Source organism: Tachypleus tridentatus, chromosome 4 (genome assembly GCF_004210375.1).
Source record: "Tachypleus tridentatus isolate NWPU-2018 chromosome 4, ASM421037v1, whole genome shotgun sequence".
NCBI lineage: Eukaryota > Metazoa > Arthropoda > Merostomata > Xiphosura > Limulidae > Tachypleus > Tachypleus tridentatus.
This window is the reverse complement of record NC_134828.1, coordinates 80,919,093-80,937,592: the sequence shown is the minus strand read 5'-3', so window position 1 is coordinate 80,937,592 and position 18,500 is coordinate 80,919,093. Positions and strand designations below refer to the sequence as shown.

At 31.3% G+C, this 18,500-nt stretch overlaps 2 protein-coding genes across 4 annotated transcripts in view; one reads left to right on the top strand and one right to left on the bottom strand.

Moving 5' to 3' along the window:
- LOC143249538 (oxysterol-binding protein-related protein 2-like) overlaps positions 1–820 on the top strand; it is a 30,556-nt gene extending 29,736 nt beyond the window's left edge. For both annotated transcript variants that reach the window (XM_076499561.1, XM_076499562.1), the window contains exon 13: positions 192–820. In XM_076499561.1, coding sequence (XP_076355676.1) covers positions 192–294 — 103 coding nt within the window. In that variant the 3' untranslated portion in view covers positions 295–820. The remainder of the gene's footprint in view (positions 1–191) is intronic.
- Positions 603–17,289, bottom strand: LOC143249540 (tRNA-splicing endonuclease subunit Sen2-like). Of its 2 annotated transcripts, none has more exons than XM_076499563.1 (9): positions 17,080–17,289; positions 14,434–14,769; positions 12,679–12,773; positions 5,843–6,101; positions 5,037–5,093; positions 3,288–3,426; positions 1,990–2,153; positions 1,168–1,257; positions 603–1,040 (listed from the first exon to the last, which is right to left on the bottom strand). In XM_076499563.1, exons 2-9 carry the CDS (start codon positions 14,662–14,664, stop codon positions 981–983), a joined length of 1,095 nt encoding a protein of 364 aa, XP_076355678.1. In that variant the 5' UTR covers positions 14,665–14,769; positions 17,080–17,289; the 3' UTR covers positions 603–980. The 2 variants fall into 2 exon arrangements, with proteins under 2 accessions (XP_076355678.1, XP_076355679.1); XM_076499564.1 differs by lacking the exon at positions 17,080–17,289 and adding an exon at positions 16,335–16,637.
- Positions 17,290–18,500: the final 1,211 nt, after the last annotated feature.

The following is an 18,500-nucleotide window of genomic DNA, read 5'->3' as shown; positions in this document are numbered from 1 at the left end:
AGTTACAGCATGTGTGTTAGAGATAAAAAAAATAAACTAAAGAGTGAACACATGATTTTTAACTAATGCCTCTTAATATACTACTTTTACACCAGATTATGAAAAATTAAGTTTATTACAAATCCCTAAACACTTAAGATGAAAGGAGTTTTTATAAATTCATAATAGTATGATGCATTTCCTATCTGTAGGTGGTTCAGACAAGGTGAAAATCCATATACGAAGATGCCTGACTGGATTTTCACACATGAATATTGGGAAAGAAATTTTTCTCGATGTCCAGATATATTTTAATTTATATATCCACTGGTCAGCAGTTTATCTTAAAATGCTTATATTGTGAACCACTAACGAAATTAGGTTGAAATGATACCTGAGAGTGATTTACTTTACTGCAACCTCATTGTTTTTTTGTTAACACTTAGGCCTTGTTATTGTTTGTGGTGGACTGATTTTGTTTTCCTTCTCTCTGGAAAGTAATTAAAACTAGTATTGTCTGTCATACTTTAACAATTGTAGTAGTGACAAGACCAGTTATAGTCATGGACTGTGTAACATGTCAAAATTTTTGCCTCTTATTTAACCTTTTCTCCCTAAAAAGTTTCCTGGTTAATATTTTATTTAATCCATTACATTAAAATCTTATATTGTTTCAATTAAAATAAATTTCAAAGTATAATGTACAAAACTCATATATATTAAAAATAAAAACTTTATATACAAATGTACATACAGATAGATAGATATACATTTTAATATTGGGCATGGTGGAGAATGTAAGTTTATGCTTTATAATTAAAGTTATTAGAAAACCCTACAAGAATGTATGGGTCAATCTTGTTTGTTTTTACCATGCACAAAGCTACACGATGGGCTACAGGTAGTGGGGCTCACCATTAAGTCTTCCATTCTACTGCATACAGATATAGTTCCTTAGTTTTCCCTCCAGTCCTGGCTGGTGTAGGGGTAGCACAATATCCTTAAAGTTCACCTTGTTCTTCTCTTTCTTTAGATGATACCCACCTCTTCATCAGAATCTCCTGCCAAAAACAGGTGTAAGACACACTGTATGTATGCTAAGTTCAAAATATTAAAATTATTATAAAATACAACCCAGTTTTCTAAATTTAATTAGTAAATAAAAATGAAAATAAATGTATAATTTACCTGAACTTGAAATTGTGATATACAAGTTGGAGACTGCAGGTCTTCCTCTTTTATACTGTTGGGCTGAATCACGTGACAATATAGTATTTCCTAAAATATACACGCTGTATTACTTATTTAATCTCGTGATCAGTTAGGACAACTATAATTAGAAAATATTAAAACTTCACAAATTCATTATTTAAAAGAACCTATTTTTATATCATGTTTAAGGTATTCAAACAGAGTGCCATATTGCACTGCTAATACACCTAATAACATCAGAAATTATAATGTATAATTTGAGGACTTTAAACCCAACTGCACCTACTTTTTGTTCCTATTACTATGTCTATGGGCTTTATAGGATAAGTAGGGATATTTTAAAGTATTGGTGAAATTTCTTTGGTTAATTAATGATTGATTAACATTATTTACTAAGCCATTGATCTTAAAAGCAGTTTTCATATACATACTGCAGCAGGCCAGTTTGTTAAAAAGAGATGCTTCATCCAGTAAAATAAATGTACAGTATTTATCATTGATAATTTTTAAATTACGTAAAATAAATGAATAGAACTCGTTAATTTTGTCAATTTCTTAATAACCTTTAGTATCCTACAAAACAGAAGTCCCATCAAATACGGTTTTACGCTTTAAGTGTCTACGCAAGGAACAAACAGAACACTTAGCAAATAGACTGCGAGGAAGAAAATAATTACAGGTATCTAATACTTTTTATTAGCTTAGGAATGTTAGTGATATCAAGAACTGTAAAATCTAACCTCCAGAATTCAAATTTCAAGTCAACTGATATGCTAACAATAGAGATGTTTTGCTTACCTTTGCTACTTGTAAGGTAACCCTGTTGAGCGCAGCTAAGGATGCCCATGTGGAGTATCTATCCTCTCTTTTAACACTGTCCTCTCTTAAGCTTCCTTCCTTCACTACTACAACCAGCACTGAATAAGATGCATGATAAAAAGGTGGGCCATCTTTGTACAGCACTAAGAGACCAAGAGAACAGAATTAAATGTAATGTAACCAGTAAATACTACAACAAGGATCATGTATAATTTTAAAAAATTGTTTTGAAAGTTGTGCATACAGCTTAAATTTTTAAATTTGCATAATAAGAATACATAAATATTCAGATGGTTGAGTACACTTTATGGAATTGCAGTTGATATAAAGTTCCACTTTTTTCTTCCCTTTCCTTGTGGCTGAGTTGTTCCCGAGTGACCTACCAACTGAGCTAAAAAATTCCCCTAGTTGCTATTTAATTCACACAAAAACAGTAACTATAACAGATATAATATCACAGCTGAATTTTGACATTGTTTAAAGGTAAAGTGCTGTTAATTAAAACTGATCAGTTTTGCAAAGGGCATGTAACAGACCCAAGACTTAAAATTTCCCAGATTGAGGACATTTCTTGTGCATAATGACTTCGGAGACAAAGTGAACGAGTATAATTAAGACAATCCATAAAAAGATGTAAATGGTGTACCACAACAGAGATAATATGCACAGTATAATCAAGGATTTCCATTTCCAAAAGTGACATGCCATATATATACAACTTTTCCCAACTGGACACAGTGCCCATGGATTTCTGTACAGTCAGACTTTTGTAACAAGCATTACCAAACCATTTACCTGCTACAATAGATAAGTTATTAAAATTAGCAGGGAGAATGAAGTATGATTTGAACACTACATACTTGTGACAGAACCTTTTGGAATAGAAACTTAAGCTACAGGGTCTATCATAAGATAGACCACTATGGAGGACATGGTAGGTAAGGCTTCATCTAATGTCTCACAATAACAATTCTCATAAGATATCTTTACGTTTCCTGAGTAATTGAAACTATTGCATCTGAACAACTTTTGATTACTGTGACATAACTAGAAATACAATCCTTTAACAGAGCAAAAATTATAGTACTTCGTCATCATATTTTTTATTTCTTAATGATTTTAAGCCTCAAATGGATGTGATAAGACTAATGAAATATGCAAAAATACCTCACTATTATATATTTCAAGTTCAGCTTTCTACTTAAATCTACATTAATGAACTTTTAATAATTTTTTTGGGAGTTGTTTCTCCCCACAAAGAAAAGGAATATACTTACAAAAGTCTGCTCCATATTTAAGACCTGTTTTAACAACCCATCCTTTACTGCGAAAATAATGGTAGACTGTGTAAAATGCCGGAAAATTTTTATTAGAAAGCTCACAGAATCTTCTCCACATTGTTAAAATATCAAGAATCTATAAAGATGAAAAGAATGTATTACTAATAATAATGATTTCAAACTACACAAACTTGTTTTATTTATAAACTATCAATTCTTAGTAGATTACATTAATTCAAAAGAATGACAGTCAAGATAAACACCTTGAGAAGATGAGCTTTAAATTAAAAAAAATTAAAGCCAAAATTATATTTTTAAGTTACAGAAAATCTAACAAATACCAACATGTTTGGAATGTTACAATCACAATAAAGGGAGATGAGAAATAACGGAGTCTATGAATCGGAACCAAACAGCAGTAAAAATGCCAAATCTTACTGCATGATTCAACAATCAAAATGTCACCCTACAGAAGGATACACCAAAACAGAGCTGGACAATTTGTTCAATAACTGATTATCTCTGACCAGCAATAGTACTTATGCATGTAACAGGAACTAACCAATTATTCAAACTAAACTGATTTTATGGAAAATAATCAAGTAATTGAAATTAAGGTTTCCTATTTTTGACTACTCCAACTATACAAGTAATGAAATTTTTGTTATGGAGAAACTAATGTGGCAATTTTCTGATGGTCAGAAATTTTGAACTGTTTACTAGAAGGAAGTTGGCCAGCAGCACCCACCACCAGTGTTTCTTCTTTTTTGATGTTGAACTGCTGACCAGAAGGAAGGCAACTTTCTAGCAGCACCCACTATCCATGTTATTATATTCATTAAATGGTAATTTCACAAATTTGAGGTATTACTGCAGAAGCACAGGGGGGCCCACGGACCTTAGTTTGAGAACCTCTGTAGTGAGGGAATGATACCTTTGTTAGATTTATTTGCTTCATTTTTCTAATTTAAGACATGAATTTTTTGTTATCTAGATAATAATTCATTTTTTACATGTATTTAAATTTGTATTCAAAAATATTACTATGTTATCTTTGGATATTATGGAAAATAGGTAATTTAAATTTTCAAAATCAAAGAATCTATTACACAACAAAATACAATCATCAAGAAATATGTTCCAGTTTTCTTCTTCAAAATAATTTAAACTATTGAACATTCCAATTTCAAAATATTCCTTAAGTTCTCATTGATGTTTCAGACATTTGGTAATAAATATCGTACATGATATTACTTCCCTGCTAGTTGTTTATTCTTTCTTTGATTTTATAACTGGATGATTCTCTTTCCATAATTGGCTGCAAACAATAAACATGTACAGTGGAACCCATCTAAAGCAGCCACCTTCAGGACTGAGACAAACTGGCCTGATTAGAGGGGTTCCACTGTACATAATTAGGGATTATGTAAACAAAAAAAGGAACTGTGACTGAATGACTGCTTTCAGAGGGTGGCTGCTTAGAGGTGTTCCACTGTAGTCAGGGTTCAAGCACCCAAACATGTTCATCTGTTGTTGCACACAGTGTAATGTAAAATTAAAGAATCAGATCATCTTAAACTCCATTTGAATGATAACATGCACCACTTGTAATTTTAGGAATTTTTACATTTATTCTATTTCTTTATATTTCATTTTTGCATATGTTTGAATTACATTTTAAGATACATCTATACACTTTATTATAACTATTAATTGTGAAAACACTCTCATAAAAAATAATTTTACCTTTCCTTTTTCATCTGCTACAAGCAGACATCCCAAACCATAAGATAAAAAGAAAGCCTGTAATGGAAACATTACTAACATTAGATACTGTCACTTAAGTACTTTTTTTTTCCCCTATATCATTATGGCACATATTGTATTATATGTTATAATACTTTTTGCTTTTCTTTATTATTATTGCACATATTATTTTGTATATATTACATTAGATATTTAAACACAATGGATTTTATCTATACAAAGAGAATTACACCATTGCATATGAAACAATCATGCAGCATCACTGTGTTCACTTTCACTCAAAACATAAGTAGATTGACTTTTACTTGCTTGTAGAAGGTGAACCAAGAATAAACATAAGATTATATTGCTCATTAATACTTATTAAAAGAGAACTAGTTTTATATCCTTCAGGTTTACTAAATATAAAAATGGAATGGAGCATTAAAAAGTCTTCAAACATTACCACCCTTGGTTAATTTCTGAATTTAATTAATTGCAGTATAAGCACTTAGAAAACATGTGATATTAAAATATTAGCTATTTTAAATTCTTTTTATCAGCTGTTTCAAAAACTACTTATGAAGACATTCTATTTTCATAATTTATACTTCAATGACTTGTGTTAAATCCTGATGAATGTATTAATTTATTCTAAATCATAACTAGAGCATTTCCCATTATTTAATATAATACAATTAGATTATGACATCATATGTGAAAAGTGTTATAGTTAGCAATAAATCAACTATATCTCATATGTACAGTTTTGTTTTGTGAGGTTCTGTTAAACCCTCCAAACTAACCTCTTCAAAAGTGAGTTGCAAATATTCTTTGACTGGAAGTGGATCTTCTACTTTTTGGAAGCTTGAATCAGCTTCAGAGGACCCTGGTTCATTTTGTTCTTTCACTAATACATATGTATTTTCAGTCTGATTCATCTCAACAACATCATCATTTTCTTTCTCCATTAACTGTGTTATCCTAACACCTCTTTCATTTGATTCTCTAGTTACTTTAGAAGGTCTTAGATGTTCTTTAGCCTGGTCCAGGTGCCTTTTGTATCTACATATAATGGTTAAGTATGAAAACAAAATGCATATACCTTAATAAACTTAGTAACAGTTTCTTATTTCATATAGTAGTGTGCAAAAGTGTTAGGATAAAGTCAAAATTTAGAATTAGGCTATTTTCAAAGAACAATGTAAGATAACTTGCAGATGGAAGTGCTTGACTTCAGCAAACAATTACTACTTTGTGTGTCCCCCTTTTGCTTTAATAACTGCAGATAGTCTTCCAGGCATTGTTGCAATATATGCAGTTTAAGTGTCCTTTGGGATTTTCCTTCAAATGTCTAATACACTCCCTTTGTTTCTTTGGAAGTAACGTTTGATCTATCAAATCCCACATCTGCTCAATTGGGTTGTAATTAAAGATCTGTGGGAGCCATTGCATTATCTGAATGATCACAGCAGCTTCTTTCTAAGGCAATTTCTGCACAAGTTTAATGACTGTTTGAGGTCATTATCTTCATGACAGTAGAATCCTTTACCAATAATATGCAAACCAACTGGTTATACTATAACAAATTAGTTTCTGATAGAACTTGTACTGATACATTATTCCATTTATTTTGCAAATTTTTCCTGCTGCTTCAGCATGAAAACACCCACAACCCATCATGTTGCCTCTCACCCACTTCACAGCAGGTGGCATGGTGGTAAGTATCATCTGCTAAACATACAACCTACAATTTGAATCAAATATTTCAAACTTGAACTCAGTCTTTAAAACACTTTTCCAATCATCAAAAGTCCAGTTTTTGTACTTTTTAGCAAATTTCAGTCTTGACAATACTTGGAGATTGAAGTTGTTTTTTTCAACTGCTACAATGCCAAATATTCCATTTTTATTGAATTTTCTTGATAGAGTAGATCTGGACATTTGTCTGTCATTTGGTACATGGTTACCTCATGCTTGAGATTAGTGGCAGTCTTCCTACTGTTCAGGAGGCTGCATAACCAACAATACTTAACGATATTAATGTTGAGTTCAGGTGTTCTGCTTCTTTCTTTCCTATTTTCAAATTTACCTGACTTGATCTCACAGTCTCAGGTGTACTTGACAGTGTTTCAAGGCTGCAATAGTTTATTACAGAGTCCAACCAACATCATGTATAGATTTTATGCAAACCCTATACTTTACTGACAACTCTCTATGCTTTTTTGGGCCATGGTATGACAACAAATCAAGGTTTATTTGTGTAGTGCAATTAAGTTGATTTCTTCTAGCATATATCAGTACCATATGCTAGCTCCTTTCTGTATTGTCTTAACTATAAATTTGATTAGTATGTTCATTCAAGCAGAATCCTTATGACATGCCCTTTGTACAAGTATATGGAAATTTTAAGAATGATAAATATTTTCACCCTGGGCATTCAGTTGTCAATGGGAATCAGTGAAGCATTACCACAGTGTTAAAATTTACATTCTGTAATGGCATAGAAGAATTAGCCCCATAAAATGAAAATAATGACAATATTCTCTTGTCCTAACACTTTTACACAATATTGTATGTTAAAACAAATCTCAAATACATAATAATATTCAATATACTTAAAAAAACGTTAACTTTCATGTACATGTAGCCACTAACGTAGTTTTTTGTTTTTGGTATTGAACTATAATTGGGACTTTCTACAGAATAAAGTACTACAATGTGTTTTATTTTAAAAGGCCTATCCCATTACAAGGATCATTTTATTTAATGATATGTTCCAGTTGAACTAATGTGTCTGAGATGTGGACAATAAACTTCTGGCAACATACATTGTTGGATAGAGCCTTTTTGATTACTTAGTAAACATAATGCAAGATCCATCTAATTAACAACACAATTTATTTTTTTTAACATCTACTTCAGTCATTTTCACCTCTAGGCCTAATTTCAAATAGATTCTTGAGATCATTGTGAGCTTCTCAGGTATTCTAAAACTACTTTTGTGAGGTTACTTGATTTTTTGTATTCATATATCCTCCCACAAATATCTCAATTAAAACTATGAAAAAATAATTTACATCAATATAAACACTACTGTCCCTCCCATCTCAAGACTCTGAAAAAAATTTAAGCTTCACACATGGAGGAGGGATGTATGTTAACTAATAAATAAACCTCATTACAAAAAAAGTTGTGTTAAGAAGGATCCAGAAAATAAGTAAACCCAGCCACACAAGTATTCCATGTCATCATAAAGGCAATTTGATAAGTAATGAAAAATAAATATAAACATATAACAACTCTGTAAACGACCTTCCAAAACACATAACTTGTTACCTCCACTATTCAAATTAATATTTACAACCTCTTCATTCTACTATTTAAACATGATTCTCAAAAGCATATTACCCATTCCCACAAATTATTTACATTAATCACCTCTAATTCTTCTACATTTCAAAATTTGGGTCTGTATAATTCATGTTTCATCTCAGGTATCATGACAGTAACTTGTTTCTACATTTCTAACATGTTGATGTAATGTGCATTTAAGGACAATAACAAACTCGTTGTCTCATTCACCTAATTGCATTTTAAAATAAAAATATAAAACACTCAAAGCCAGCCCTTATTATTCATGTATTTATGTCTTCCCTTAAATTCCCTTACATTTACTTCATCCACTACACTAGAAAGTAACTCATTCTAAATGCGAATCACCCTGTTAGACAAATAACTTTTAATTTAAAATGATTCCTACTCTGCCAAAGGTTTTTGTCTCCTCATCCTATTCTCATAAATAGGACAGAAAAAAAAATCAACACCATCAATTTCCTTAACCATCTTAAATACCTCAGTTTGATCCCTTTTAATTTTTTCTTTTTAAAGAGAAAACAGTTTTTTATATCTTGACCTATGCCCTGTTGATGTTAATAAAGCTAACAGAAATTTAGGGTGTATTAATGGATATACTGATTATGAATCAAAAGTAGCAATTCTCTCTCTAAACAAATCACTAGTTAGTCGCAGTTGGAATAATGTGTACAGTTTTGATCTTCTTATCTATGAAAGAATATTTTGCTTATTAGATAGGGTTCAGAGAAAACATACTAAGATGTTTCTGGGGATGAAAGGTTATCTTACAAGGACAGACTCAGATCTTTCTTGATATTTTCTCTTGACAGAAGAAGTGTAACAGGTGATTTCATTGATATTTACACCATCCATGGTGATAAACAGAATAATGGCTTTTGATTTCTTTGTGGTGTATTCTGAAGACAAGTAGACATGAATTTAAGATTTGGAAAAGACAAACCAGGCTCCAGTTAAAACATTTTCTATATTTATAATAAAATGGTTAAGTTGTGTAATGAGTTGTAGAGAACAGAACCTTTCAACAGTTTAATAAGGAACTGATGATTTCCTTAAAACTAAAGGGTGGGTAAGAAAATACATATGTTTAAAGATTTCTTTACTCTTTAACCAGAGGTGAAACTGAAAAGAAGATCTATCATGTTTAAGCCTAGTGCATTCTTTAGTGCATACCCTGAAGAGCCTTAAACAGACAAAAGTGCAGTTCAAAGTGGAGGATACATCCTCCAAATCAAAGCTTCAATTTCACCTCTAATGAAAGAAAAATTAAATTTTTAACACACACACACACACACACTAAAAACCTTAAACAATTTCTACTGTATAATATCAAATAACAAGTTTGACAAAACTTCATAACATTGTTCACATACCTAAATTAATTTAAGTTACTATATGGTAAAGTAAAATAAATTCAAAACCCTGCAGATAACAAAAACTGGTGCTCTTCATTTTTAAATACTGTGGAAAAATGTATTCCCTCAATACTACCAGAATGAGTTCCTCAAAAAAATGCCCTAATTGAGATAAAACATTTTTACCTAAAAAACTAACTAAAAGTATGAAGAGTAAAAACAAGCTTAATTATGTACCAGAACCAGATTATGTTAGTGAAAATGAAAATAAAATAGCCAATATTAACAGGTTCTGTACATAAAAAAACAACAACTAAAGTTGCCAATTTATTAGGATCAAGTAATCTGGCTTCATTAACATATGAACATCAGTTGATTTTGTAACAAGAGAGAAACAGTCATTCTTAGGCATTGCTAGCAAAAGCTAAGAGTCCACCATCAAATATAACAAGCTACACACGTCATGCGTTCCAACAAAAATGTCTTGCTTTAACTTCAACATTAACTATCAAGTCTACTGAACATGAGAGTTTAGGCGAGTTTTCATGCACAGTGAGTGATGACAGGTACAGTATGAACCAGTTGTGAACTTTACACTAACTACATCAACACCTGTTGTCTGCAAAATCATTAACATAAGTATAGAAAATAATGGAAAATTACAAAGCTTAATATCAAATGTAATGGAAAAACAAATGGTGTTATTCGGTCTTCCATGATGCTGTACAAGATGCCACAAATAACATGAAGGGATTGTAGTAGTAGATGACATCATGTTACACAAAAAAAAGCAATATAAATATATTGCAAAGCCATGTACAAGGTTCAGTGACATCCAAAAATATAAAATAAAAAGATAGTATTTCACTGAAAATATGTTGGGACTTCAGCACTTTGCCTGCCCTCCACCCCACAAGGTTCTAGCAACCTCTGTCAAAGCTTTGTCTACCAGGAACACAGAAGCAAAACTGGATCTAGAGGAAACATTTCCTTAGCAACTGTGAGTGGATTATCATCACTCTTGAATCAGATATGTCAAAAAGAAATCTTTTCCCCCACTACAGAAGGTGGACATTTGTTATGTTTTCACCCATGTATTTATCAGCAAGACTTCTTGAAAATGGCTGAATGGATTTGGATAAACATTTGGACTATGATCACCTTAGGTCATTAAATGTCACTAAAATAAAATATTCTTCACATGTTAACATGAAGACCATTTTTCACACTATTTTTGCTCCACAACAGAGTCAAAAATGTTAAGGATTTAATGAAACCTGGTGGCAATATGGAGAATATTATTCCTAATTATCCTGCCAAAAATGGTTCATGTCTATTGATAATAATGAACATAAAAACACAATTTTGTATTTTTTGAGAGCTGAATATGATCTACTCTACATGGTGAAGATATGTGGCATATGAAGAGTTCCTCTAGTTTTTATGTTTTCAATGATTTTGAGAAGCACTTGATGCTTAAGTTTCTTACTTCTTCAGATCAACTTTGAAGATAAGAAATTCCTCAAAGGCCTCAAGAAAGTTAAAGATCTTGCACTTTACACTACTCACAAACAATTTGGGTGATGTGTACATAAGAAAACTACTCTCCTTGGAAGAGAATATCCATGGGACATCTTACTTTGAAAGCTGTACCTGATGTTAATGATAAAAATGTGTTTGGTGCACGTGCAAAGAAGGTCTTGAAGTCAAATATTTTATGAAATGTCAAAAATCAGAGAGATTGTCCACACTAACTTAATGTAAAAGGGGTTATCTCTACTAAGCAAAGTAGCTATCTCTATCTTTAGTCTCCTCTGATCTTCTATAGTGATTGGTCAATTTAGTAAGTCATATAAATTGATACACTTTAAAAAGAACAAAAGACTTATTCAAAGAAGATTGGCATATTAATGTATATAGCACACAGTCTAAACATTTTAGCCTTAATAACTCAGACTAAAAGTCAAACCTTATAATAGGCATGTTCATTTTGACTGGTAACTTTCTCAATTTTCTGTCAAGTCAGTGTATTATGATTATATTATCACACTCACAGCAGAGAAACATGAGGAAGAGACAGTTGAGAATGAAACAATACTCTAAATTGCTGAGGTGAACCAAGAACAAGAAAAAAATAGTTCAATAAATAAGTTATGTTTATTCACAACTTAAAATCAATTGTGGGTATGATTGATTAAAGTTACATATAGTGATTATTTTGTAAAGTGATAACTTAATTACTGCTATATTTAATTAAAATGTAAACATTAAAAGACCAAATGCTTCATTACTTTTGTTAAGTATTTAGTAGTCTACCATAATATGAATCAATACTAAGTGCTTAATTGTCAACAGTTTTGTTAAATACTCAGCTACCAATAATTATTTTTATTTGAAACATACTTTCAGAACTTAAGAAAAATAGTCTTTAACTTTCATTGTAACACTCAAAACTATGAACTAATGCCATGGGTAATATTTATTTTAATTAGCTATAATTTTAGCCCAAAGTATCCTTTGAATTCTTCCTATTTAGATTAGCCATTTATTTTTTTTCCTCCCTCATACTACTTTGCAATTCATAATCAGCATTCCTAAACAGCTTACAGGTGGTCTTATGAGCTTTACAACTTGAAGCATTTGTAATTATATCATCCTGGTTACTAAAAACACCTGAAATAACATTTTCTATAAAATATTCTATTAAAAAATTAATTTAAAAAAACCTTAATCTCATGAATTCCTTCAGCCACAATAAAGACATAATGACATAGTTTCAAGTTATTTCAAATTTACATCTCCAATACTGTACCTGCTTTTATTAGCAATATAATTAATGTGATCTGTTTGTATGTAAAAAGGCTTTAACAATGACAATGCTATTTCTTTTCCAGCTTAAATTACACACTTACCTAGCTTGACTTAAAACAGGAAGGCCATCTACTATTTCTTGGTTTCTCTGAAAGTTGGGAATATTTTTGGAGAGACTTCCTTTCCCAAAAAATCCCTGTATATTATTTTAAAAAAAAATCTTAATCTATAAAATAGGTAACTGTGTGTGTGTGTGTGTGTTTCTACACAAATATACAGCAAAAACTAAAAATAAGCTGGCAAGCAAAAGGCATGTGTACCTTAAAGTAAATTGAGTTACTAAAAATAATAAATCTGACACCCTTCCAACTACAAGAAACCCATGTCTTTTTTAAGGTATACCTTTTGAAAACTTGGGTTATTAGGTACCTTGGATTGTTTTTCATTCCATGTGTTTTATTGATTATGTATGCTTTTCTAGTAATATATATAAATTAAATTTCTTCAAATATTGAACTGTAATGTACAAGTGTAATGTTTTCTTGTTTTCAGTAGATTATCTACATCAAAATAAATAAAATTTCAATATTTATTACATTTGCAATATTTATTACAATTTATTATTATTCTGAGATACACTTGACAATAAATAATTCTGTTAAGAACAACTACAAATTTCACACTGTATTGCATTCAAACATCCAATGCATGATTAACTTAATGTATAATTAAAGTAATGTGGTAACATCGTGACACATCATAATATCATAAATAAATGTTACCAATACATATTGGAGAAAATTAATTGTTATAAAGTAAACAAAATCAAAATGAAAGACTGAATTAAAAAAAGCAATCCAAACCTTCAAGCCAAAACAAAAATAAATTGAAAAATTATAAACATAAAACACTTCACTAATTAAAACGATCCTTGGGTACAAACTATAACTTCGGATATAAAATGTACCCTAGGTTTTGGAGGTGACTACAGAAGTAGGATACACATTGTGGTGGAGAAACACCATCTAACCTCCATTCGGCAGTCTCACATAAAAAAATAAAACAGAATAGCAATAGATATTGAAATAGAAATTAGGAGAGTGAGATGTGGGTGCTCAAGCCCACAATGTCCCACATCTGTATCGCCCTTCACTACCTGCAGACAGATGTGGGAAAGTAACTGCTCTCCAAAGCAAAGATGAAAAAAAATATATATATAAAAATAAGAAAAATAAACACACTACCATCTTGGGATAAACAAGTTATAAACTTACCTCTTGAAGTTAACATTCCAGCCCTCATTATAGTAGCCCAGTAAATGAGTTATACTAGTATGAAGAATCCCATCCATTTATCTAAATTAGTATAGCACCCAACCACCACCCACTTATCAAGTGTACTGTAACTATCATCCTCTAAACAAGCCTTTATGTGCAGCAAAGTGTACGTATGCATAAAGTAGTACCAAGTTGTCAAATGACCTTATTCATAACTAAAAATAGTTATTAGAAACTTTTAGTAAAATTTCTCCAATTTTTACTTCTTTATATTTATTTAATGCATTCTTATATTTGTTGCAGAATAATTTAATAATTTTATTTAAAGTTTCTTTATTAAATCCATTAACTGTTAATTCTTGTATCAGTATTTCAACACTACTGATAAAATATTGTAATTAATGTCACAAAATAATGTGTATATTGAAAGACATTTAAAATAACTTGTAAACTATACAAAAAGGAAAAAACTTACATTTTTATAAAATGTATTAAAAATGTAGTATTTTTAATTCATATGCCAAATACATGTTGCATTCTAGAAACAACATACTCTTAAATTAAACAAATCTACCTTACCTTAAAATTCAAATCCTTTATGCTCGACTCATCTGAAATTTTAATTCCACTTAGTCCTAACTTTCCTCTGTAAAATTTCCAAGACACTGCTGCCTTAGTAGAGAGAGACTTAGTTCCTTCTTGTGAAACTTCACTCTCTTCAGACTGACTGAGAGGAATTGGGAAAGGGCCATTTCTTGGTATGTTAACTCTTCTTTTAGGGCGTGGATCACTTAGAACTGTAGTAGTCATTTTTAAACCAAAAATTATTACTATGAAGCTAAGCCACCAAAATCCAAACTAAACGTACAGTAAATGCCTACTTCTCTTTGATTAATAATGTACTGCCAGACACACCTGTGATGAAAAAAAAACTGTATAAAGTATTTAAAATAACTAATTTACATTTTAAGTTAATCTAGCAATTGTTATTGAAGGTTTTAACTTGAAAATTCAATATCTGAGAATTTTTTAATTTTTGTAGTACATACTGGTGTATAAAACACATTTTAATTCTAATAAAAAAAGGGGGGTTACAACACCAAATTTGTTATTTTTATTTAACTGGACATTCCACATTACCCTTTACAGCTTCTTCAGGAGTGTTTTACTAAAATGCAAACAATTATGGTTTGTACTGTCAGTTACAGTTTGTGTTTTAGTGATGCAGGAGAAGCTGTAAGGTGAAACACTGAGTGCTCAGTTAAAGAAAAATAAATTTAGTGTTACGATATATATGTAAAAACGACTTGTTTGGGTTGAGAAAATTTTTTACGTAGAGGAGCGAACAATGTTTCGACTTTCTTCAGTCCTCATCATTGTGAACCTGATGATGACCAAAGAAGGTCAAAACATTGTTCGCTCCTCTACGTAAAAAATTTTCTCAACCCAAGCGAGCCGCTTTTACATATATATTTTTTCTCTATAAGTGGGTTTTCTCAACATCACTGATTAGTATTATGATATAATTTATTACTTGCATTCATCAGAATCAACTGAAAATTAGTATTGTACAACTTTCCTAATTCTATCTACAAATATTTGTATACAATTTCAGAATACAAGAAAATTACACATAACAACACTGAATTTATTATGTGTGAAATATTTATATGAAGCTGAGTTAAGACAAATAAAATGAAATAGCATTTGTTAATTAAGATAAACTTAATATCATTATACACTTATATGCCATTACTATAGGAAGGTCTTATGCACTCTTGACTAAAGACACCAACATTGTCCAACAGTAAATTTCAAGCAATTTGTTATACCATAATATTAATGTAAAAACAGAAAGTGAAACTAACATTACAAGTAGATATTTAAACATTAAAGGTTAAGCTTATAAGTTACAATAAAAGTAGCCTAATACAGGTTCATTATAAAAACCTAAATTCCAAATGTTAATTATCAGAACAGATTTAATTACAAGCAAGTTTTTACTGTAGAAATGAAGAATTTGGTGGCAAAAATGATTGAGGATGCAACACACTAAAGAAAAATGCTACTACAACCAGGGTCATACAAAATACAAGTCCAGTATAAAACTTTCAATCAGAATACAAATCTTGATGCTTATAAAAACCACACAATTAGAAACTCATGCCTGGCCAGGACTTGATACAAATATTAATAAAGAATATAAATTTCAATATTATTGAATTCATTAAATTACTGAACTGGAAAAAAGAACCAAAAGAAGAATAAACCTAATTCTTAAAAAAAAAAAAAAATCCAAAATTAAACAATTTCTCAAGATCAGAAATAAGACTGGGCAAAATTAGCAATAATTCTAACAATATCTAATGATTTAACTCATTTAAGATCAAGGAAAGGTTTTTACTTAGTATTTTGTCCATGAGATTTTTCTCATGACTAACTATTACCATAATTTACATAATCTCTCACAACATTAATACCTGCACATCACTGCTAGAGGAACGTTTTGTCAGTTTAATAATATAAACATACTCAAAACCAACGTATTCTAGTTAGAAGGTAAGTTAGCACTTCAACATAATTAGAATTTAATAACTGAACTTTGTGATAAAAGGTATAATATAGGAATGGTAAACAAAGTCATAACAAAGGTATGATTCACTATCTCACAGAATTTTTATTATCTTAAATGGATTGAAATCATTAAATTGGACACAAGTCTACGATACAAAAAGCTCAGTCAGACACAACTTCAGTTAACCCTCGAGCTCAAATATCACACAACTAGAAGCTGCAGCACTGGAGTTTTTTGTTGTTTTTTTCTTAGTTAGGACTAACAGATTAAATGAGAAGTTCGTTTTCAGATTTAGTTTTAAAGATTTGAGTTCGATAGAGAAATTAGTTTAATATATATGCACATAATGTAGTTTTGGGTGAGAAGTACTGGCACGCGTCTTGATTACATCTATAAAAACTGAAAACGTTTAGGTTTCAACAGTACAAGTGAAGTACTTCAATTAGATCACGCTACTAGTAGTACTATAACTGCTACTCTACTACTAGTAATATTAAACTGTAGGTAGTAGAAAATACGTTATGCCCTAATTTAGTTGTAACATAAGACCCAAATGTTGAGTTGGGTATTTTTCCTTTTTTCAATTTTAAAAACAGTTATTTTGTTAGTTCGACATTTGGACGAGTCAAGCCTCGGCCAAATGATCCTACCTTGCTTAGTTTGTTATCCCTTAGAAATGGCCTAGCGTGTTACGGCGTGCGCTTCGTAATCTGGGGTTCGCGCCCGAGTCGCGCCAAACATGCTCGCCCTCCCAGCCGTGGGGGCGTTATATGTGACGCTCAATCCCACTATTCGTTGGTAAAAGAGTAGCCCAAGAGTTGGCGGTGGGTGGTGATGACTAGCTGCCTTCCCTCTAGTCTTACACTGCTAAATTAGGGACGGCTAGCACAGATAGCCCTCGAGTAGCTTTGTGCGAAATTCCAAAAACCAAACCCTTAGAAATAAAAGCATCATATAATAATTCAGAATTTACATTAAAATCGTCATCTCACATCTTTAAACCATACTGAACATTAAACAAATCCAAAAACATTATTTTTACTCACATTCGTTAAAGCACGACTTAATAACAATATATATATATATAATTTGAGACACAATGAGTCGAAGAAACCTATACGTTGAAGAACAATATTATAACCATAATACTGAAAAATTTCTGAATAAAAATATGTAATTTAACTTTAAATTAATAAGTCAGTGGGCCCGGCATGCCCAGGTGGGTTAAGGCGTTCGACTTGTAATCTGAGGGTCATGGGCTCAAATACCCGTCACATCATGGTCGCCCTTTCAGCCGTGGTTGCGTTATAAAGTACGATCAATCCCACTATTCATTTGGCGGTGGGTGGTGATCGCTAGCTGCCTTCACTTTAGTCTTACACTGCTAAATTAGGGACGGCTAGCGCAGATAGCCCTCGATTAGCTTTGTGCAAAATTCAAAAATTCAAGTCAGCGTGTCGCAAAAAAGAGCATTCTACAAATAACTATTCACAAAATATTAAGATTAACTTGAATAAATAAACTAGCCTATGAGGACTTTAAATTAGTAAAAAATAAATCTATTAACATACATTTCCATGAATGGATTTACTTCATTGTACTATATTAATTCATAAACAATATCAGAGATTAGTTCTCCGTGATATTATTGAAATGTTTACGTTGAAATAATAAGATTATAGTTGAAATAAGCTGTTTTTTGTATTGTTTTTTTTTTCAATTTTGCGATATGATACTCGCTAGCAGTCCTTAATTTTGAAAGTGGCAAACTAAGTAGCTAATTAACACAAACCACTGCCAAGTCTTGGGCTACACATTACCAGCTGCTAGTGAGGTTGACTTAAAGAAGACAGACCAATATTATGTCGAAACATATAGTATGTTCCACCATCAATACATTTTTCCTTGGGTCCGGCATCCCCGTCGCGCCAAACATACTCGCCCTTTCAGCCGTGGGGACATTATAATGTGACGGTCAATCCCACTATTCGTTGGTAAAATAGTAGCCCAAGAGTTGGCGGTGTGTGGTGATGACTAGCTGCCTTTCCTCTAGTCTTACACTGCTAAATTA

Coding starts and splice junctions, on each gene's coding strand:
- LOC143249540 (XM_076499563.1), bottom strand. CDS start 14,664: ATGACTACTACAGTTCTAAGTGATCCACGCCCTAAAAGAAGAGTTAAC. Junction 12,774..14,433: donor TAAAGGATTTGAATTTTAAG/GTAAGGTAGATT, acceptor AATAATATACAG/GGATTTTTTGGGAAAGGAAG. Junction 6,102..12,678: donor CCTGTTTTAAGTCAAGCTAG/GTAAGTGTGTAA, acceptor CATTATATGTAG/ATACAAAAGGCACCTGGACC.